The sequence below is a fragment of the Oryzias latipes genome, chromosome 16 (assembly GCF_053564925.1).
Source record: "Oryzias latipes strain Hd-rR chromosome 16, Olatipes_Hd-rR_3.1".
Classification (NCBI taxonomy): domain Eukaryota; kingdom Metazoa; phylum Chordata; class Actinopteri; order Beloniformes; family Adrianichthyidae; genus Oryzias; species Oryzias latipes.
This window is the reverse complement of record NC_136252.1, coordinates 2,029,700-2,053,028: the sequence shown is the minus strand read 5'-3', so window position 1 is coordinate 2,053,028 and position 23,329 is coordinate 2,029,700. Positions and strand designations below refer to the sequence as shown.

General features: G+C 39.3%; 1 protein-coding gene across 4 annotated transcripts in view; it reads left to right on the top strand.

The window, feature by feature from the left end:
• The window catches only part of ptprub (protein tyrosine phosphatase receptor type Ub), a 318,361-nt gene that overhangs the window by 170,959 nt on the left and 124,073 nt on the right, over positions 1–23,329 (top strand). For all 4 annotated transcript variants that reach the window (XM_078932872.1, XM_078932871.1, XM_078932870.1 and 1 more), the window contains exons 6-8: positions 4,940–5,114; positions 9,190–9,483; positions 22,290–22,607. In XM_078932872.1, the coding sequence (XP_078788998.1) occupies positions 4,940–5,114; positions 9,190–9,483; positions 22,290–22,607 (787 nt within the window). The remainder of the gene's footprint in view (positions 1–4,939; positions 5,115–9,189; positions 9,484–22,289; positions 22,608–23,329) is intronic.

Here is a 23,329-nt window from a genome sequence, read left to right as displayed (position 1 = left end):
ATTTTACTTTGGTACCCTGTTATCATTTACATTAAAGTAAAGTAAAAAAAAACAAAGACACATTGCATAACTTCTAAGAATTGAGTTCAAGAGAGTAAATTAAAATTTTTATATTAATGCAATGAGTAGAAACGTATCAAACTGATGACAGCAATGGTTTACTTTTTTCAGTGCTGCCTCCATGCTCTAATCCACGAGCTCGGGGGCAAAGGGGGTATAGAAGATGGTTTGAGGAAACAACCATGTATGAGTTAGTTTTTATTCTTCATTCCTGAGGCAAGGCAGCCTGTTAACCCTAACCAGTGGGTTTGTGTTTATGTTTCTCTTTGTAAATGATGGATTATGGGATTATGCGTTTTTTTCAAGCCTCAGATAAGCTAACGAAAAGAGATTAAGATGGTCAGTCTTTCTCGATCAGTCCTGACTTACCCAACGTGCTTTGATTTGCTTTTAAACAGGCAGGTCTGAGATAAAGCAATCCGTGTTCTCCATGTCGCACAAAGACATTAACCTGACAACACGTGAAGGAAAAAAACATCAGATCATATGTGTTTAGCTAAGAAAGGGTGAGTTTGACAGATGCTATTTCTTTCAATGGTGTAAAACAATGTGAGAAATTCCCTCAATCCAAAGCGAAGCTCCCAGGATTCAGGAGTCAAATGTCCAGGATGTGGTTTTTTACTTTCTTTTTATTCTTTCTTTAAAGACCCACTCTAATGACAGATGTTGATGATGTTTTTTGGTGTTTCTAACATGTTCTTGTAGAATTTGTCTGAAGATGGAGGATGCATATAAAAAAATAAAGAGTGAAATTGCATTTCTGAGTATTATTTATTCAAATTGTTGTGAATCAGGAGAAGATGAAAAAATGCCATTGGAAAAAGCTTCTAGCAGTGATGTACTGTAGGTGCTACAATCAACAGGCCACAAGTCGTACGCCAACTTCAGCATCGTCCGACTTTTAATGTGTAATGAATCAATACAAAAAACCCCAGTTTAAGTACCACTATAATACCACTATAAGTGTTATTTTCTAAATATAGTAATAAACGTGAACCACCATTTGAGGAACTTTATTAGCAGCAACCTCGTAACATTTAGGATGGAGGAGCCTTTTAGTGCCAACATGAAAGAAAAAGAAAACCTATACGGTAACACTTTATATTAAGATTCCTTAACAAGCTTTGTTAACACATTAACAAGCATTATAAATTAATTTATAGGGTGTTAGTAAGACATTTATTAGTACAATAAGTCTAATAAGGTTTATTAAATTACTTAGTTAACACATTTACAAGCATTATTATTAGGATGTTTTCAAGATGCTAATGATGCATTTACTGATATTATAGGTGCCTAACAAATGTGTCAGTGTTAATAAGCTTAATAAGATTTATTAACAACCTTTGTTAACAAATTAAGAAGTATTATTATTGTTTGGGGTTGTAGTAAGATATTTATTAGCATTATAGACGCCTGACACAAGCCGAAGTGTTCATAAGCTTAATAAGTTTTATTAACTAACGTAACAAATTAATAGGCTTTATTAATGTGTCAGATGCTAGGAAGATATTTATTAGCATTATAGATGTCTTGCAAATACCTGAAAGTGTTAATAAGATTTATTAACATCTAAAGTCAGACCATTGTCTTCTAAATCCATATTACTAAACTGCTTATAAGCTTTACAAATGTATTAATTAACTTTGTTAATAGTTTATTAATTGTTTTGCAGCACCCCATCTAAAGTGTGGACGTTTTTTTACCACAAACAACCCCAAAGCATAAAGATTGTAAAAAGAACTTTATGACATTAAAACAGACTAAACATACACAAATCGTTCTGTAAAAGATATATAAAAATTTAATTCAGACAAATAATTTTTTTTTAAACATATATACTGGTGTTGGATGACTAGCATCATAGCTAATAAGGATAAAGTATTAGCATCTATCGTGAGTGAAACATTCATTGCAAATCCCATCACCAGGAGACAATTCTCTGCATTCAATGCCAACTGCATTCAACCACTGTTGCCTTGCTTCAAAGTCCACAAGAAAGTAAGTTGCACAAGCCAGTAACTTTTGAAGAACGAAGACAATAAACCTACAGGAGCCATGCTAAAGCTAACACGCTAACCTGCCCATCTATGAATCAAAGATGGGCAGGTTAACTAATGTCACCATTGGCTAATGAATCTGTCAATCAAACTCAACAGCAAAACAGGCGTGCTCACTTTCAGCCAATTGAATGGCCTCTTAGACTTTGCTTTCACACAGGTGACGAAAAAAGCCCCGCCCATCTTTGATTCTGCACCGGTCGGTCGTTAGCGTGTTAGCTTTAGCATGGCTCCTGTAGGTTTATTGTCTTCGTTCTTCAAACATGACTGGCTTGTGTAACTTTCTTGTGGACTTTGAAGCAAGCCAACAGTGGTTTAATGCCGTTGACATTGAATGCAGAGAATTGTCTCCTGATGATGGGATTTGCAATGAATGTTTCACTCAGGATAGATGCTAATACTTTATCCTTATTAGCTATGATGCTAGTCATCCAACACCAGTATATATGTTTTTTATAAAAAATTATTTGTCTGAATTAAATTTTTATATATCTTTTAATTACAGAACGATTTGTGTATGTTTAGTCTGTTTTAATGTCATAAAGTTCTTTTTACAATCTTTATGCTTTGTGGTTGTTTGTGCTAAAAAAACGTCCACACTTTAGATGGGGTGCTGCAAAACAATTAATAAACTATTAACAAAGTTAATTAATACATTTGTAAAGCTTATAAGCAGTTTAGTAATATGGATTTAGAAGACAATGGTCTGACTTTAGATGTTAATAAATCTTATTAACACTTTCAGGTATTTGCAAGACATCTATAATGCTAATAAATATCTTCCTAGCATCTGACACATTAATAAAGCCTATTAATTTGTTAAGTTAGTTAACAAAACTTATTAAATTCAGGAACACTTAGGCTTGTGTGAGACATCTATAATGCTAATAAATATCTTACTAGAACCCTAAACAATAATAATACTTCTTAATTTGTTAACAAAGGTTGTTAATAAATCTTATTAAGCTTATTAACACTGAGACATTTGTTAGGCACCTATAATATCAGTAAATGCATCATTAGCATCTTGAAAACATCCTAATAATAATGCTTGTAAATGTGTTAACTAAGTAATTTAATAAACCTTATTAGACTTATTGTACTAATAAATGTCTTACTAACACCCTATAAATTAATTTATAATGCTTATTAATGTGTTAACAAAGCTTGTTAAGGAATCTTAATATAAAGTGTTACCAACTATACAAATAAAGTCATAAAACTATGAGATAAAATTTGAACCTTTTATGAGAATAATGTCATAAAATTCTGAGCAAAAGTTGTAATTTCATAAGAACGTACAATTATGAGGAAAAGTTACAAATGACATGGAAAAAGCCACGTTTTTTCAAAAGTAAAGTTTGTTTTGCACACGACCATCCACATTACGTGTTGACTTATATCATCAGAGCATCAATTTATAGAAATCCCATAACGCTTCAGTTCATCACAAGAAGCTGAGATCAATAATGCATTGGACCTGTGCAACTACAGTATAAACAGTACACCTGTCAGAAATCCACTCCTTGTGGGTCAAGAATCTTCTTCTGCACAGGTCCAGTTTCTTGCAAATTCACTTCAATGTTTCAGTTTAGCCTTTTGCTAAAAGACTTAACATATATATTTTTTAAACCAATCCTGAAGTAACTGCGTACCATGTGCTCTACGTCTCTCGTACTGACACATCATTTTGGTTCTTTTCTTTGTTGTTTTCTTGGTAAACGTTTTTCTCATAAATGTATTGATTTAATCTTGTAAATGATCATTTTATTCACATCAAATGTTGATTTTTTTCTCAAAATGGTACGGCTTTAATCTTGTAAAGTTTTTGACTTTATTCTCATGTGAATTTATTTTTTCATTTCCATAGTGGCCCTAATATTCCGTCATATAACATCCGACAGTTGGTTGCTGAATATAATCCATTTTTATTATCATGGTCAGTAGGAAAACCTGTCACAGGAAATCCACATTTGGAGTAAAATCTCCTGGTTTTTGTCTATTTAACGCAGCTTTTCTTTTATTTGGAAGTCAAAGGCTCTTCTTCTGTTTCCTCACTGGATCTTTTCTGCTAAAAGAAACTTTTCAAACATGTCTGTTTTTTGCTAACTTTGCTATCTTGAGGGTTTCGGTTTAGCATTCGGAGCAGCCGCTCAAAGAACGTAGCAGATGTATTTTCAACGTGTCACCGAGCGAGCAACTTGACATTTGTCAAGAATGAGTCCGATATGTTGGGGAGAATTCAGTCATTTAGCTAATAAAAATGTCCTTCAGAATCAGGTTATAAATAAAAGGAAAAACATTAAGTTGTGTTTTTTTGTCCGCAGCCCGGTTCTAATGTCCCATGGACCAGGAGCTGGGGACCAGTGTTCTATAGTCTGGGTCATTTAACAGCATTTACAATCGTAAATCATGTAAAAAATATATAGTTTGAATGTTAAAGATAAATACTGGAAGACAGAAACATTTGCCTGAATGAAGCAGCTCAGACAGCCAAATCAGACACTTTAAGAGACAATCAAACAACTGTTGTCCATCTAATAATGTTGAATAAAGCACTAGATGTGCTCTTCCTGCCTTCACCAGTTTTCTCAAACGTCCTGGTCACAAATCTTCCTTCATAATCGATACCCAGTGCTTTGGTGATGGGGTAGCCCTTTAAAAGCAGTCCTTTCAAATGCACCCCTGTGAAACACTTGCATGCGTGTGCATCTGTGTATGTCTCTGCACGTGCCGCCTGTGATGAATGATATGTGAGAGAGAAGGGCACCGCCTGACCTGTCCTGCCTTCTATAACCCTGTCCTTTTCTGCCTTCCAGAGACATAATGGGGACATTTTAACAATGGCATCGGTCAAGCACCTCAGTCATCGGCGCTTTGTGGTGTCTTTCCAACTGGACAGTGTGCAGCGTTCCCATCAAGACCTTTATCGCTGTGTCACGCAGTCCCTCAGGGGCTCAGGAGTTTCCAACTTTGCTGAACTTGTCGTGAAAGGTAAAAACTTTATTTATTTACCTCTGAACAGGACATTTCATCTTTTTTAATTGGGAGGTTTATAAAGCTTCCATGCACAATTATTGCCTATTACAGCTTTGTTTAAGAGGAGGGAGCTTATGAAGTATGAAGCAATGAAAGTTATGCAGATTCATTGTCCCTGCAAGGACCGGTCAAGGAAAAAAGGCAGAAAAACTAAACGCTTTCTAAAGACTTTTGCTTTTACTCATTAAAACTTTTGTCTGGACTTTAATCTATTTTATATATTTGCATCTCCAGTCAATGTTTTCCTCAAACGTGTTCAGAAGTATTTTAGTTACTGCTATAAAATGTGATGCATTGCAATCAGTTTGGGTCCTAATATTTCTATATATTTAAATCTTTAAAGCCAAAAATGCAAAGCTGCTTTAATAAACCATAACAACCAAATACTAATTTTATTTTTCTCTAAATGTCCCTCAGAAAAGAAAAGAATGAACATTTAAAAGTTTCCAATGAATGCAAATTTGACAGGAAAATAGTTTGATGAATAATATAGTAGCTGTTTCTATACGGACTCTTCTGCCACATTCGAAAAAATATTTAAGATTCAGAGATGTCTAGAAAATAATTAGCTAATCAAATTAAAAATATCTAAGGGCTCAAAAAACGAATAACTTGTTTGAAGATATTATTCCATTCAATTCCATTTTTATTCAGCCCGATATTACAACAATAGTCGTTTTAATGGGCTTTATACCTGTAATTATATAGTAAACGTGAAATCCTAAAGAAGATGAAGTCATAGAATTCAATAGGTAATGGCTAAACTAAACTAAACTAAACACTTGGAAGCTGCACTTGTTAGGTAGTTTCTGCAGAGCAGCAGCAGTTCATCAGAAAATGGATATTAGTCCTCCATCATTAGAAAAAGCCACAAGAACATGTTAAAAAATACCAAAGACATCATTTTCATCGGCGTCTGTCTTTAAGATATTAGTAAAAAGGAAACATGCAAACACTCTCCCACTATAAAAATGTCTTAATGATATGACAGAGAAGACATGTTGTTGATTCAAGTGAATGAAAAAGATGAACTAACTAAAGAATAACTAATTCATTAGAGCTTGTTTCCACCTAGTTTTTGGTAAACACTTCAAACTGAAGAAGAAATAGATGCAACCAAAATAATGAATAAAAACCTAAAAGAAAGACGGGTTAGTCGCCAAGAAAGAGAATAGCCAGCTGCAGGTTTTACTAATCTATTGAATAAAAAAACCTTTATCCAAGGCAGAAGGCTGCTGCAGTTTGGAGGGCGAGCACAGCCTGCTGGCATGGCGGGCTCCGACAGCTCGCGTTGTCAAACATACGGAGTCCTGAGCTCTTCAGCTTTCTTTCAAAAAGCACCTGACCTGACTGGGATTCCTGCAGCCCTTGTCATATCATGAACCACAGATGGTGACCTCACTCTCATTACTCACCACAACCCCACAGTCTGACACCCTCTGACAGCCTAGTAATGATACTGCAGAGTGAAGGTCTGATGGCATAACAGACTGCAGCTCTCAGCTCAGTGAGGATGAGAAGAAGGGATATGTGAACATCTTCTATCACATGCCCTTCATGGATTTCTTTAAAGCCTTAAACCATAAAAGATGAGATTTAAACAGTCTGAAAATGTTTCATGCCAACCTGCTTCCTTTGATTGATCAGTTAGTTGGAGTGATCATTTTTAGGTTGACTGAAACACAGTTTCAACATTTAATTTCTTTATAAAAACCTAACTTTGTGTTTTATATTATATGTTTTATTGCATCAGCAATCAGTAATAAGCGTGATGCTGATCCAAGCAACCATCCTATCCTTGATAGGAATACAATATCCGATTCGGATCAAGTCTAAAAGCGACCTAATGATGATATGAATGAAATCAATGCTAAAATGAATCCTCCCTCCCCTACTGTTCAATGAGAACGGCTCTCTCTGTGCTGACAGAGAGACAGCAGTGAGAGGGCTGCCAAGGGACCGTCTACAAAGTGCATGCTCTGGGAAAAGTGATTAAAAAAATAGAAACCCCAAAAAAAAACAACCAAAACAAATAAACATTCATGCTGAAAGAAAGTCATCATTCATTTTTGAGAACGTTTAATTGAGACATGAATCTCATTTAGTCAAAAATATTCACTAGTTCTGAAGAAGTCACCAGACTTTCTCACATGACTAATTATTAACTAGTAGTAGTAGTTATTGGTTAACTATCTTTTCTAGTTGATAGTTGTTCTCTGTTTCAGTGTTCTGACCATGAAATAACTTTATCAATGTGAAATTCTAACTTTTTAAATCATAAATATAGAAAAAAATCGTGATGAAACTAAAAGAACCACCAGGAGAAAATGTGTGGTTTGAGTGGATACCTGAAGGGAACGATCAACGCAGAAAAACAAACAAACAGACAGAAAAACATATTAGCAGAATCTGCAAACTGTCAATTAAGTGAGGAAGTTTGATCACTGTGGCTGCTTTCCGAAGTTGTCCTTTGATTAAAGATGGAGTGGACCTAAAGACGAGCTGCTGCAGGCTTAGAGGAGCATTATAGAGTGGAGGTGAGCTTGTGGTAATGTTGAAAGCCAAGAGCGAGGAGGGCCATGAAAGACAGAGACGCCTCTTCAGGAATGAGGGATTAGTCACAGCTGCAGATCTCACTCTGATCTTTTCTCATGCTTTGTCCTTGTTTCTTTTCATTTCCCACCTCTGCCTCACACTTTTGCCCGTGTAATTGTTCAGTGGGTTGCAGCGGCTTGTAAGTGACGTTTGAGCGGAGGCCTCCGCAATTAATTCCTGTCCGACAGTGATTGTCCGACTCTTTCTTGGGTGGTGGAGCAGCTTTTGAGGATCCCTCACTTACAGAGATGTCTCTTTCTTTGCATTACATCCACAGCTGCTCCTTTCAGTCTCCACTTTGAGGAGATACATAAAAGGCCATAAATGCCGCATTCATGGCTATGACTAATCTGGCATTTAAAAACTCTTGACCTGCTCACATCCGGCTCTTTCTGAAGAGTTATCTAAGTCTGCCTGCACAGACAGTGTCGGATGTTTGGCCCACATCGGCCGTTTTCCCCTTCCCTGATGATGTGGACTCTAGCTGTGTGAGGCGGCTGGAGTCATGCAGATCCACCAGTTTGGGCCCAAACCTGGCCCGACAGCACTTACAATGACCCGTATTCAATTCAATGTGACCTTTGGGTCCCTTCCTGTCCATGTGACACTTGCCAGTTCTCTAAAGCTCACATATGCCAAAAAGGGGCACCGCACTGCGACCTAAATTCCAATTTTTCAGCAAATTCAGCAGGTGGCCCCGCAGTGGCCCCACGGTGGCCCCCACAGTGGCAACACAGCAACACTTGCATTTGGTGGCGGCAGTCGCATTATTACATGCTGAGCGGCGGCCGAAAAAGTTCAAAATCCACGGCGACCGGACCATTTTTCCCATGGGTCAGCCTCCGCCCTGGCACATGTGGAGGTTTCTCTGTGGGCGTCCATGGCATAAAGTTCCCTGTGATTTTGAATGTGTTTGTGCGTACACACAAGCTCCCTGAGGGCACTGAGGACCACTGTGAAGCCCCCCCAACGCGTGCAGCACACGCCATGACTCTGAGGCTGTCCTTGTCTCCTTTTTCATGCCATAATTATGTTTGTAAGTGGTATGTAATTTCATTTTGTGTGCTGCACATATTTTCTTCTGTCCTGAGAATGTGCAAGCGTACACTACCGGGCGGCTGGTGGCACATCTGGAGACATTTACACATCGCCCAATCAGAGCTCGGCAGCCCGGCTTTGTGATGACATCATCCGTCTGCATTCACAACCAGCTAATGTTGAAGATTCTCCCGATGCCGTCCCATCGTGCCGTGACAGTTGTATGTAGTTGTATATGTGACCGCAGCTGAAGTGAGCAGAAAGCAGGCCAGCAGGCTTAGTTTGGACATCCTCATTCTTTTGTTTGCATATTAGACTCTCTTCTGTACTATCTCATATGAAGACAATAAAGGTTTTAAAGAAGAAAATGAAACGCAGCTCTTGTTTCCTCTGACAGTACCTCCGTCCCCCATCGCACCGCCTCAGCTGCTCCGTGCCGGCTCCACTTACCTGATCATCCAGCTCAACACCAACTCTATCCTGGGAGACGGCCCCATTATCAGGAAGGAAATTGAGTACCGTGCTAGCCAGTCTCCGTGGTCAGAAGTGCACGGAGTCAACATGGCCGCCTATAAGTTGTGGCACCTGGATCCAGACACGGAGTACCACATCAGCGTGCTGCTGACTCGGCCCGGAGAAGGAGGAACTGGCCCTCCTGGACCTCCCCTTGTGAGCAGGACGAAATGTGCAGGTGAGCCCTCACAGAGTTCACTTTCACAGGCCAGCTTCCTCAGTGTGTTTGTTCAGCTAATGTTGGTTAGCTAGTGCTGCACTGAAGCAAGAAGCAAATGTCTTTTTACGAGTAAAGTGGATGATCACACATCTTTCTTCCTCCGCCCTGTGAAGCTGAATGAATTCAAACTGTGGTGACATTTGTCTGAATCTGACTCCTACCTTTAGCCACGTACAGATGTTGAAACCAAGTATACCGTTTATTCAAAACTTCAAAAAGAATTGAAAGAAACGAAAAACTGCAACAAAAAACACATTTTGTTTTTAGTCTCCATTTTAACATAAAAAAGAACAAGGTTTAAATTGTTGTAGCAAAAGAGCTGTTTTTGTGAATTTACCTTCACTTGATGCTCAAGAGGTTCTTACAAACGTTTAAATGCAGCACTAAACATTGACTAATGATCAATCCAGTTCCAAAAGCAGCAGATTCCTACATACACATCAGGTATGCGATTCTGCATTTAAGAACTCGCCAAACGCGGGTTCTTAACGCGAGTTTATTTAGCCCTTGGTCTTTACACTGGACAAGCAGAGAGGGGCTTCTTTTTCTTCTTCTTTTCTACTGTTTACTAGAACATCTCTGCCATCTAAAGCTGGAAGTTGTCTGGTGTGAAGCGGTGCAAAGGAACGTAACACATGCCTGCTCCACCATTTCACCATTTATGGTGATCACAGTTAAATAAATGCAGGTTATAGAAAACAAATAACAGAAACTAAATCAAGTAAAAAATCTGCATCATGTAAAGTCAAACAGCGTGTTTTAGCCGTTTTACTTTGTCTGGATATGGCTGTTTTTTTATTTGTTTTGAAATATATATTAGGCTTAACTTGCCATTAGACACGTAAACAGTATTTTATTTATTTTCTATTTAAAAAAGGGATACTGTGTGCATAATTTGTTTGTGTAATTTGTACATTTGGAGGACTCTAGACTCATTTTTCCACTTGTTGTACTTAACTTTTTCTCTTTGGTGCAGCAGCATGAAAGTTCGGTGCACTCACCTTTTTGACCACAATCCCTTATTCAGCATTTTTACATGGTCCCTTTCCTTTTTATGCACTGTCAATATCAGCATTTGGACTTGAAAATGATTAACTTACAAACTTGTAATCAAAACAAAGTCCTTTATTTGAAACAAAGTTCTACATTAATGATTAATTACATGAAAAAGTTGCTGTTTCAAGACCTACTCCAATGAAATTGGTGTTTTTGACATTTTCTTGTAGCTTTTTTCTAATGATGGAGGACAGATGTAAAATAATTTAAGATTAAAACTGCATTGATGAGTAGCTCTTTATCCGAATCAGAGCAAATAAAAAACACACAGCAAGAGAAAGGGGTGAACCAAAGTTTGCCTGCTCTGCTCCATTCCACTGCATCCTGTCAGACAAATAGATCCATGTGCGTCGTCGTTTTCCTCGTCTGAATCTGGATAGCTGCAATATTGTTGCACCAGTGATGTTATGTCGGGGTTGTGAGGGGCTGTAAGTAGCATAAACAAAGATTTCACGAGAGACCTGCTGAGGATTACTCCCGTACAAACAGTCCCGCCCACAACTCAGAGGTAATGAACTCCTGCTGCTCTGCAGGAACTGCAGTATGCCCAAGAAAACCACACAGTTTTTCACATTTTTGGCAAAAAAATGCATAATCATAATTAAAAAATATAGTAGTAGTGGGACTTTAAACACTTCACTGAGCTAAAATGTAAGCTAAAAAACTTCGTATAAAGTTTTGTGATTCGTACAGAGCATGTCCAGAATTTCTTCACAGGTATGTCCTGTTGTTTAATTTATTAATCAATGTATTTTTTTATAGCAGTGTCGATGTTTGGGTCAGCAGTTACTTAAATGTCTTTGGTTTGAGGCGCTTCATGTCAGATAACAGCATGATGTCCCAAAACACCAACTTCTTTCTAGTTTTTTCTTTGTAATTTTTAACATTTTGATTTCTGAAAATTACCTTGTTTTCTGAAACGTTTCATGTTGGGTTTTTTTCTGTTTCTTGTTTCTTTTTTTAAATAATTATTTGTTTTGTGTTTTTAATTGTTGTGATCTTTAGGATGTCGTTGCTTGAGTGATTAGTTGATGGGATTTGAACTTCAGGGCCACCGTAGTTCATCCTTGACCTAAACAGGCTTTTTGGAGATGATCAAGGTAAATGAGCTGATTGTGACGCAGAGAAAAGCGGCTTTCCTTTCTGGCTTTGCGCCAACATGCAACACATAACCAACGTAGAGCTGTGGTGCAAAGCCCCGTTTCTCTGCGAAGGGATCCGCTGATAGACGATGGTTACACAAACACCTTACAACCGTGTGGTGCTGCATATCAGCACAAGAATCAGCTGGAATTAAGTTAAATGTGTTGACGGTTGAAGGGTTGGTAGTCCAAAGACTGTGGACTGGAGCTAGAGCTCCAATGTTTTAGGATTTTAACAGACTTTTTCCTCCACTCCAACTGCCCCGGCACCAGGCACACGAGCACACGGAGCCAAACTGAACGACTCAGATGTCCATTCTCCTAAACAAAAACTTACATTCTTATTTATGCGACAACATTGGTTGGACTGTAGAGCCCTGATTGGGCCCCTCATGTGGTACATTTATGTAGTATGATATTTATAGTACCATTTAGTTTGACTCTAAGCATAAATGCAAAGTGGGATAGGCAGTTAGTTCTTCGCAGGGATGTTTATGATGCTGTTACTGACACGCGCCTCACAGCTTTCCTCATTCATTGTTGGGTTTCTATTTTATAGATGCCCTCTAGTGTTTCCTTTGCAAGCAATTGAAGGTTATGTTACACATATGGTGTGAGGTTTCCCAGACCTCAGAAACTCCGCAGGCTACCTTCATACAGAGCAGTATGCTTTATTGTCTTTTATCAGCATTCTTTATTCCTCAAAATCAGGCAATGTTTGGAGAGATAAAAGGCTCTTTAGTGTCTTGTTGGTCTTGGAAAAGCATATTATAATGTGTGATTGACAGCACTGATGCTCCTCTGAAAAGACTTATTAAAACATGTTATGTATAGGTTAATTGGAGTGTGCAGGGATGACACAATGCAGAAACCCTGAAAATAGGTGTGTGTGGCAAAAAGAAATGAAGTATACACATGGAGGCTGCACTGATTCCCCAACACAACTCTTCTCTGGGAGTTTCAAAATCACTTAGGTTCTTACATTTGATGCAGGATGTAATAATACCAACTAGATATACAGCAATACCTGCGATAATGCCAGTGTGGAAGCTCTGAGCTGAACCTGCCTGCTGAAGACGCTGAAAACACTGAAGCTGAAACTGCTGGAGACACGGAAACTGAAAATGCTGAAGTCAATAGCTAAATAGAAGGCTAAAGCTGATTGCTTGCTAAAATATTAGCTAAACTCCAAATACGAAGAGAGAACCTCAGTAGATGTCAAACATGACTAAAACAAACTGTTAAAGAAGTGACTGGAGCCCAAAAAGGTAGAGTGATGCTAATACAAAGACTTAGCGGTCATTTACATAATCAACTCATACAAACTGAAATCTGGTCAATGTGTGTAATGAAGTGGATTTGTAATGGATTTTCAGCACACAGGGGAATCAAAGCTCAAACATGCTTCAAAAGCCTTTAGGTGTGTGCGTGTGTGTGAGATGGACTGTTCCGAGGTCGTCATGGAAACGAGCGGGTCCTTTAAAATATAGCTGTGCACTGGGCCCAAACAATGAAAGAAATCATAACCTTTTGCTCATATTTGGGGCTGCTGTAAGAAAACAAAATGCCTCTGGGTTTTCAGAGTTAGATTGTCCAAAAGCCAGGAAAAATGCCTACGTTCTGATGTAAAAACCTTTTCTGTTAGGGACAGAATGACAGAGTTTAAGCAAAATGAACCAACTATCCTCCACTCTCCTGCCTGGTCCGCAGAGCCGTTCACATAGACTATTCATTCAAAAGCTCACATGAGGACTTCAGCCTTGAACATCTCGAAAACCGTAAGGAGTTTTAAAAATAAAAATACAAGTTCAAGAGCCCAAAGTCTGCTAAGTAGTTTAAAAGTTGAATGATTTCTGTAGTTGAAAGTCTTCTTGAGTTCTATTGTTCTGTAGAGCTGAGAGTTTTTAATTGAAAAAGGGGCATTTGAAGATTCTGTTAGGCGTTTTCAATGGAGGTAAAATAGCGGTAGTTAGTTGAATAATTTAAAAAGTTAAAGCTTTTTGTAGTTGAAACTTTCAAGCACCCATCTCCTGAAGGAGCTGAACAACTGCTGAATAGATGAAGGCGTTGAAGAACTAGGGGCGTCCAAAAAGTGTACGGAAGAAAAACAGGAACACTATTGTGTGAATGCGCCACAGCATTCACACAATAAATGTGTCTCCTTTGCATGTAATGAAGTCGATGCAAGAAAAGATCCTCGGCTCATGTCCGATGCCCAGCAGCCACACGTCATAACTTTTAAGTCTTTCATTACAACAGCAGACTTGTCAGGATAATCTGCTGAAAATTAAATCAGAGGAGCTGATAGAGGAGCACTGACGCAGTCACTGATGCACTTATCGCATAAGAAAAGGCACATTTGTTATCGCTGCTGTTCTCTGAACTCTGGAGCTGTGGGAGACAGAGAGCGAGACTTTAATTGCTGCTCACATGGCTCCATTCGTTTGAGGCTTATTCAAAAGATAACAACTAGATGCCTTGAGTTAGCTTTTTGGATATGAAATGTGCACGTTTAACAAAAGAGGGTTTTGATTAAAGAGTTGTGATGGCATGTTGGGTTGGGTTCTACCATGCAGACTATGTGTAATCTGCATATCTATGTCTGCTTTTGCATTGAATCATGTTGGCATGTTTAAATAGCATTCTTTTTGACACACATATGGTTATCTTTTTGATATTACATCAGAAATCTCCAAAACATTTTGATTATATTTAAATTTCAAATTAAAAGCAGTAATGCATGTTCACTTTGTTTTACCTTCATTTTCTAGCGTTTAATAAAAAAACTTTTTTCCCCCCAATATCTGAGGATTAATCTGGATTTGCAGCAGAATAAAAAGACTTTCTCCCTCATTAATGCTGAACCACTGCAATAATTCTGTAAGACGTGGAGTCCCATGGGGTTTTCAAGATCCCAATCACAAAGGAATCCATCTGCCTATGAAGTGAACTATCTTTCCTTGTAAGAAGAAGAACTTTGGATGCTGACAGCTTTAAGCAGGTTTTAGCGCTGATCAAAGAAAAGGAATGTTGGCTTTTGCCCTCTGACTTTGCTAATGTCATCTTAGATTGGATCAGTTGGCTAAAGTGAAAACAGGACACTGTTCTGGTTCTGCATTGCTGCTTTGCAATCAAATATCTACCTTTATTTTGAAATTTGCAGAATTTTAACAAGACTCTAGGTTAAGATGAACAATCCCAATGCATTGGGTTGGTTTAAACTCTTTTTTGGGGCTTTCTGGTTGTCTCTGTCATTTTAGATTTGGGCAGAGAAATAACTCAAACATGATTGACAGCTGTTGGAACATAGGCCAATGGAGAGCTAGCTCTGTCATTCAAAATTCCATACCCCTGTTTTTGCATAATTATGAAGTATAAAATGAAAGAATGCTTAAGAAAAGGTGACATAAGAGATATGAAATTGACCAACAATATATTGGTCCTAAATATAATCTATAACCACAAAGACAAAAATACCATTCATGCAAAAAAACTTGTAAGCAACATTTTCTTTTTTAGTTGTAAAATTCCATTCCAGCCTGCAGCTGGCTAGAGTTTTCCTTTCTCAAAAGAGCTTTTATGTGGCAACTAAAGAAAATTAACTTGAACTATACAAATTTTTAAACCAGTTTTGTCGGGTTTAGTTAATGACCACTATAACTAAATAATCAAATGTGACTTAACTGTGTCTTTGTTTTTTTCTGTTTTTTTTTTTAATATATGCATTTCATCATTTCTGTAAAGAGTTTAATTAATCTGTTTGAATTTTTTATTGTATTGACTAAAATGTTTGAAATCAATCAATCAATAATGCTGCATTCACTCCAAACAGCACTTGTGTGTTGGGGTGTCCAGTTGTAAACACCAAAGATGTCATTGCCAACACCTAAAAAACACGTGCTCTTTGACATACCATAATATTTGACAGTTTACGCAATCGATGCAAATCAGCTGATTGTGATGCAGTGTTGGTTTTGCATCAATATGCTCATCATCACTAATGTAAAAGGCTGCATAACCATGGTAACGAACCTGTCTCCACGACAGGATCAGCCGATTTCTGATAATTGCGTCAACGGTTGAAAAGCCATGAATGTAAACACTGGAGCCAAAGTTCCGGTTTTATCTTAAATGCAAAAACGTTATCGGTGTCTCCAAACAAAGTTCATCTGATTCTAGTCAGATGAACTTTGAAGTCTGTGTAAGAGTACAATTTTAATATCAAGTATCCTATTTGTACTCCAATTACTTGATTGTTCTGCAGTCATTGACAGACCATTTGAGCATCTATCAGTCCTGATGGACCATTATATCATATAAACATTACAACCACTATATCATATCACCATAATAACCATTATATTATACAGTTAAGAACTCTCTTTCAAACTGCTTACACTGAAATTCAATTCTTCACATTAAAAAAGTAGTTTAGGTTAAGTTGTGTCTTGTTTTATTTTCTGTTAAGCATCTAAGCCAGTGTTTTTCAACCACTGTGCCGCGGCACACGAGTCTGCTGTGAGAGATGACCACGTGTAAATGATTAATTTTCACTCCATGTTCATCAAAAAAGGCTCAGGTTTCACACTGAGTAGTTTGCCAACGCCTTTGTGGAGATCTTCAAAATAAATGCACCGGATCTCTCAGCATCTCCTGTGTCTTTTCTGAGGGCGAGGAAAAACGTTGGCAGTAGCTCCGCCCACACGTGGCGGGGAGCCTCATGTGCTCTGCTGCCGAACACTGGCGCCAACCTACCTCCAGAGGCAAAGTGGGGCTCAGTGTCTTGCCCAAGGACACTTCGACTCACGGGCGGGCGAGGTGGGAATTGAACCTGCAATCTTACAATCATAGGTCGACCGCCCTACCACTGCACCACGCCCGCCCAAAATGTCAACATCTTCACATTTTTGTGTAGTTACAATTATTTATAAACATTTACATTATGTTGGTATTTTGTGTGTAAATTTGATCAAACATGCTGTTGTTATATATTTGTTCAAAACTCACTCTTTCACAAACACAAAACAATATTTTAAAAAGATTACAGTTTAAAAAATGTAATTTTATTCAGTTATTATAAGGTTCACATGAAACTTCATTTAAAAAAACTGGAGGGAAAAACAACCAGCTGGGCAAACTTTTAACTACCGTAAATTCCGGACTACAAGCCGCTACTTTTTTCCTGCGCTTACAGCCCTGCGGCTTATTCAGTCACGCGGCTAATTTGTGGATTTATTTTGCGGCCGCCTTGAACGTACTTTTGATCTCGGAGCTGGGGTTGAATGCGTAATCCAACTCCAAGCAGCAAGCCAATTATTTATTTACACACCTCTAAGCAGCCGAACAGCATGCACCTGACTTCAGGTCTTAGACACTTCAGTCATGGTTCAACTGGTGAGTTCTTTTAACCAGCCCTGTTACTACCATAATGCTGCCGCGACACAAGCGGAAGGAGTTCTGCTCCCCCGTTCGCCCCTCCATCCACCGCTGCTCCTTGCTCATTCTTTAAACACTGACAACAGTGTGGTGACCCGGGGAATAGCCCCGCCTTTAGCCCCTAAGACTCATGGGAAATGGGGAATCGCGGGTGTAAATTTCCTCATCATAACTGAGGGATGTAATGTTGATTATATGGTTACTGTTTGTAATTTTATGTATGATACCTAGATTGTCAATAAGTAAAAAAAAAAAACTAAACACACACAAAAAAAAACCATAACTGAGGAACTTGTGAAACAGGAGTGACGTGCATGCTGTTTGTTAGATGTGGGTATTTTCAAATACATGAGCTGACGCTATGCTGACTCCTCCCACAGTGAGGTTAAAAGCGTCATTCAGTCTTGGAGTCAGGACATGCTTTGACAGGCTGGCCGCGTTGCTTATTGCATGCGGCTTGTACACTGATGCAGCTTATGTATGCATGAAGGAAGCTCAACACGTGAAAATGAGTGGGTGCGGTTTGTAATTGGGTGCGCTCTATAACCAGGAGTTTACGGTAGTTTAGTTGTTTAGTTGAAAATTGTTGCAACTTTGAGGAAAAACAGCTGCAACTTCAAATAGTTTGTGCCTCAATTATTACAAAAAATGCATGTGAGATCATGGAGAGACTGCAGATCAATACAGACTACAGAGTCTGCTCTAAGCAACATTTCTTAGCTTAAATTAGTGCCTCTCCAGGATTTGTCACAAATGTAACATTACCACTGGAGGAGAAAAGCAGCGTACCAGACAGCTCCATCCATTCTAATTCATGAATTTGCAAACACATAGAGCAGAAACAATATTGCAGAGAAACAAAAACACACTCAGATGTTGCAGTCATTATCTTGGTCAGACTCTGCAATGAGTGTGTTGTATGGTCACAGCCACAATAAATGGAGAGCTTGGAGTTGCCTTACGGCAGTGAGTGGATTTGTGTCTTCCACGGTCATCACTCTTCTCCGTGCCCAGGGGTCTCTCTCTGCCACACACCATCCCTCACATATTTTCTCCTCCCCTGCTCCAGCAGAACCTCCCTTCCAATGACATATTGAAGCTCGTCTCCTCTCCCAACAGCCAAAGACACCACTCATTCATCAGGCATTGTGTGAGCTCACAGCCCTTCTCTCTCATTCTCTGCACGCCAACCCCAACCCAATCAACTCACATAAGTCACAGAAAAGTAACAACATAATAAATGCAGATGAACAAAAATGTTCATGTGTTTTCAAGAAACGAGTGAAACCGACTAGAAGGCCTGAACCGGTCGACGGTTCACAAAAGATGGAAATAGCTCTCACGGTTGTGAAGTCTCTGAATTCAGTCTTTAATGATGTATTTACATTTCAACCTCTGCAGTATTAGCTTGTTCAGCCATGTGTGGGAAAAGCAATACTGCTGGCTTTGCTGAGCTTTTGAGCAGGACATTTAGATGCAGCACTTGTTTAGTGCAGAAGGATGTAGGTGAAATTAATTTGGCTTGTCATTGTCCCTTGATTTTTTATTTTCCCCAAGGTATCTGAAAAGCTGTATTTGACAGATGGTTGAAATTGTTTTTCTGTTGTGCATCTGCATCAGACTGACTCGTACACGGCTTCATTGGGAATGACGCCTCTTACACGGGACTGTTGTTACACTCTGACAGTGAGCTCCAATGATATAAACCTCATCCACCTTGTTTAGTTTTCCTCTAAGACACTTTCCCCACCTTCATCCCACAGCGCCCCGCCAACCCTCTGGTTTGCTGACTCCACATTCTGCCATCACATTCCAAGCATAAATGATTGCAACTATAGGAAGAGCAAGACAAAACAACATATTCTTGTTTTTCTTGACTATGGCTATTTTCCCCTGTTCTTTTGAACCAGTTAGCTTGCCACCTTGACTGTATACAGAAACATGCACACCCCTTGTAGAGTCAAAGTGTCCTGGTGCGAAGGCTGTAAAACTAATGGCTGTGAATGTGAACAAGATTCCTGCCTGGCTCTGATGGCCATCCAGGTGTGCTTGATGAGCCGTTGCTGTGATTATCAGCACGGTGCATTAGCACAGCTTGAAGTCCTTCAAGTAAAACACAGTAGAGATGCAAGCATTTGTACTGCAGGTGGTCCCCAAACTGTGTTAATGCGCTTCCAGCTGCTGTGGGGTTCCTGGACCTTCTGGAGAGCCCCTTCTCTGTGACCCTTTTGATCAGCTATGACTAGGAAACATAGAAGCATGGCTAAAAAAGAGCCTAAAGGAAGTACAAGAACTATATTTGGTCTTGGCAGGTCATTTATCAAGCTTTCAATTGGAGCAGGAGCTTTTTATATTTTGGCCGTTTGGCCAACGATGAAACCCAGGAGCAGGAAGGTCATGACACAGATCCTCGAATTAGCAAAAGTTTTAAGAATAAACAGAATAAAAAACAGAGAAGGTTCAAAGACGCTGAGACACAGAACCCAAGAAGGCCACACCTTCTTTGGAGCTCAATGAGAAAAAGACTGCAGCTGTGACTCTCACAGCAGTCCTCAGAGGAGTGGAGGGCATCCAGGAGAAGTCACAGCCTGCCAGACTAATCAAAACATAAAACCACCACAACAGGCATTTAATGACATAAAGTTGTAAATCTCTGCTTTTGTTTTCACTATGAGAAGTGATGTTTAAACTTCAATCAGTCTTTCCTCAAGTCCAGTCTGAAAGACAGTTACTTCTTGTGTAATTTAGACTTTCCTAGAAATACATTACAGTAATAATTTCATAGTAAAACACATGCAAAAGCAGATATAACGATTAAATCTTCGTATCTATAGTTGTTATACTCTGTTATGCTACATTCACACTGAAGTCATTCGAGGAACATCTTTCAATGAAAAGTCTACCTAAACATGTGTAAATGTGTGTTTCGGGCTTCTGCGTTCAAGACTCGTGCGTTCACGCGACACTCGACAAGTTTTTAAGTCCGTTTTCAGGCTCTACATACGAAACATGTGGCGCTTTGAAAGTTAAACTAGTTGAACTTTGACAAATCAGGGACTCGTATTTGATAGTGATGGTTGGGCAGTGTCCTTTTCAAAACACCTGAAGTACCAAACTTTTGAAAAAAAGGGCAATTAAGATCTGCAGTTTTTGAATTTTATGACACAGAGTCTTTCATATATCAGTGTAGAGCTGTGAAAAAAAGGCCTGCATTTTGCACCCAGCCTATTCCAATTGTAGGTGGTGGACATATGCTAGTATTACTGTATAGGTATGGACTGTATAACAGTCAGTGTGCACACTGTATGCTAAAGGTACTTTCACAAACCCACATTTAGTGGATTTGTGACCGCCCCACATATACCCGGTGTGTCTGTAGCATGACTGTTGGACTCATAAACGCTGATGCCATCCAGCAAAAATGGAGTTTAAAGCGGTGCTACATATGAATAAAGCTGTTTGTAAAAATGTCACACCTTCACAATTGTCATGAATAGAATCCAAAAGCAACAAACAGTATTACAGTTTTTGACTCCAAGCTGTACATCAAAATAACTCATAAGATTTCTTTTTGGTCGTAATTTAGTTTGTTTATTGCAAATTTATGGACAAAACAAACCATAAATTCCTGCATCTCTTAATCCCCCCTCTGTATTGATCAGTATGCAGCTCTAGGCCTGTATCCATGAATGGACGCCTTTGGAATACAGACAAATAAGACAAGGCAGAGGGGAAGGGGCTGCACAAATATCCACTTTGAGAAAGCTCATAATGAACACACTGTGGCCTCTTTGGTGGTGCTTCATCAACTTTCCCGTTAAATGCCTCTTTATTTAGCTTTCAGACTGTGCGGACTATCATCTCCACCGTCAGACAATCCTCAGTCCAAGTGAATGATGCTACATCAACGTCTCTTACCGGGTGGAGTGCAGCCGGCTACTTTGTGGTTACTGTGTCCACTCGTTTATTGGCCGCCAAATTTCTTTGGATGAGGTTCAAATCAACAGTCTGGTCATTTTCCATCTATGTCTTACAGCAAAGGAAAAGAGAAAGCTGATGAGTTCTGAGGCCTTAGCGTAGATCGGGAGTGATAGAGTAACACAAATATGGACAACAAAAAGGGCTCAACATAGAAAGAGTGATTTCTTTGAAAAAAATGCCAAAAAAAGTTTAAAACAGAAAAATCCATGTGTGGAGTTGTGTTCGTGCATGACTGCTGTAAACTCTTAAAGACATTTTCCATTTCTTTGAGTGTATACAGCTAGGCTCAGTCACACATGCCTCGGCGTTGGACCCAAGACCTTGCCAGCAACCTTAAACTACCTCAACTTCCTCCCATACTTCCTATCTCTGTTGTCATTTCCTGCTTCCCTTTCTCATTACTCATAATGCCCCATTAATGAGTAGAAATACGCTACATTATGTTGCATATTACCAGACAACAAAGAGTTGAATGGGTTAATAATGGCCACTGATTAATGCCTCCATTGATGCAGAGGATGTGCTTTGCCTAACTTGGCCTCTCTTCAGCGTCAGACATCCTCTCAAACACGTGCTGTCCTGTGCCTCTGTGGACAGAGGGTCCCTGTATCTTTCAGTGAGCCGTTACCTGGGGGGGGGGGGGGGGGGGGGGGTATTACAGACAGCGCTGTTGTTCATTAAGTCACAGAAGGTCAGTGTTAACTCATTGGAAACCAACACAAATTTAGCTTCTTCTATAAATAACAAGCGGCCATCGTTCCCATGACCCAGCAGTAGGAGGTGACCAACAGTAGTGGATGTCCTTGTGTGACACTTGTACTGCAGTTTTGGACTTGACTAAACCTCGGGGCAAAGAACTACTGTCAACTGGCTCAGTGACAGAAATAAAGGGGCTGTTGGGAGACGAACGGCTACTCACAGTCTGCACTCCTAATTAGTGCGAATGTTACCCGTCAGCAAACTGACCTCTGTAGTGTGAGCGGGCATTATGACAGCATAAGCAGGGGGGAGAGAACTGCATGGGGAGTCCTGGGATCAGGTTGCACTATTTTTTTATGGCAACGTTTCTGTCTTCATCCAATATTGTTTCTGATGAGCTTTTCTAATGCAAACTTGTCCCCTTCTCCATTTCCTTCTTTTTCCTCAAAGAGCCCATGCGGCCCCTGCGAGGACTCACAGCCACAGAGATCCAGTCCAGGCAATTGACTCTGCAGTGGGAGAATCTGGCATTCAACCTGACTCGGTGCCATACTTACTCAGTGTCCCTGTGCTACCGCTACACTATGGCGGGAGGAGGTGGAGACCACAACACCACCGTGCGCGAATGCCTGGCAGTGGAGCACAACGCCTCGCGCTTCACGTTGCGTGATCTGCCGCCATATCACAGCATCCACGTCCGTCTATCGCTGGCAAACCAAGAGGGGAAGAAAGAGGGCAGAGAGGTCATCTTTCAGACTGAGGAGGATAGTAAGTTCCTTTGGGCATTTTAGTAAATGTAGAATGTAAAATCTGCAAATCATTGATGATTTTCAAAGAAAATGAATTAATGATTAATATTGTTTAAGTATGTTCCACTTGCTTTCAAATAATATAGTGTGATGTATTGAAAATATATCAAACTACACTCCAGCACTCCTTTGAAAACGAGATTTTAATCTCAATGGGACATTTCCTGGTAAAATAAAGGTTGAATAAAAAATTAAATATAAGCACTATGAAGTCGAACGGAAACAGCACTAAAAAAGTCTATCAAATGTGTCTAAAGTTCTCTTCTGGTTCAGGTGAATCCATATGGTGCAAAAGTAACACATTACTGTATTTTCCATGCTAGAGGGCGCACCGGATTATAAAGCACACTGTCAATAAATGGTCAATTTTTAAAATTGTGTCATATATAAGGCACACCGAACAATAGGGAGCAATGAAATACTTGCAATACAGAAACAATATTATTAAAAAACTACAGGATTATCATGAACATGTGAAAAAAAGGTGACCGAGCAGGAATGGTTGTTCTGACCAACAGAATGACTGAGTAATAGCTGTTTATTTCTTTATAGAAGTCTATGGGATTTTGGCTTTTTGGAGTCAGCGGGTACTTTCTATGTGAGGAGGACAGGGTTACTCAGTCCAGTTCTCTCATTCGGTCAGTGACAGCAACACATAATTATCTACCTTGATAACTAAGA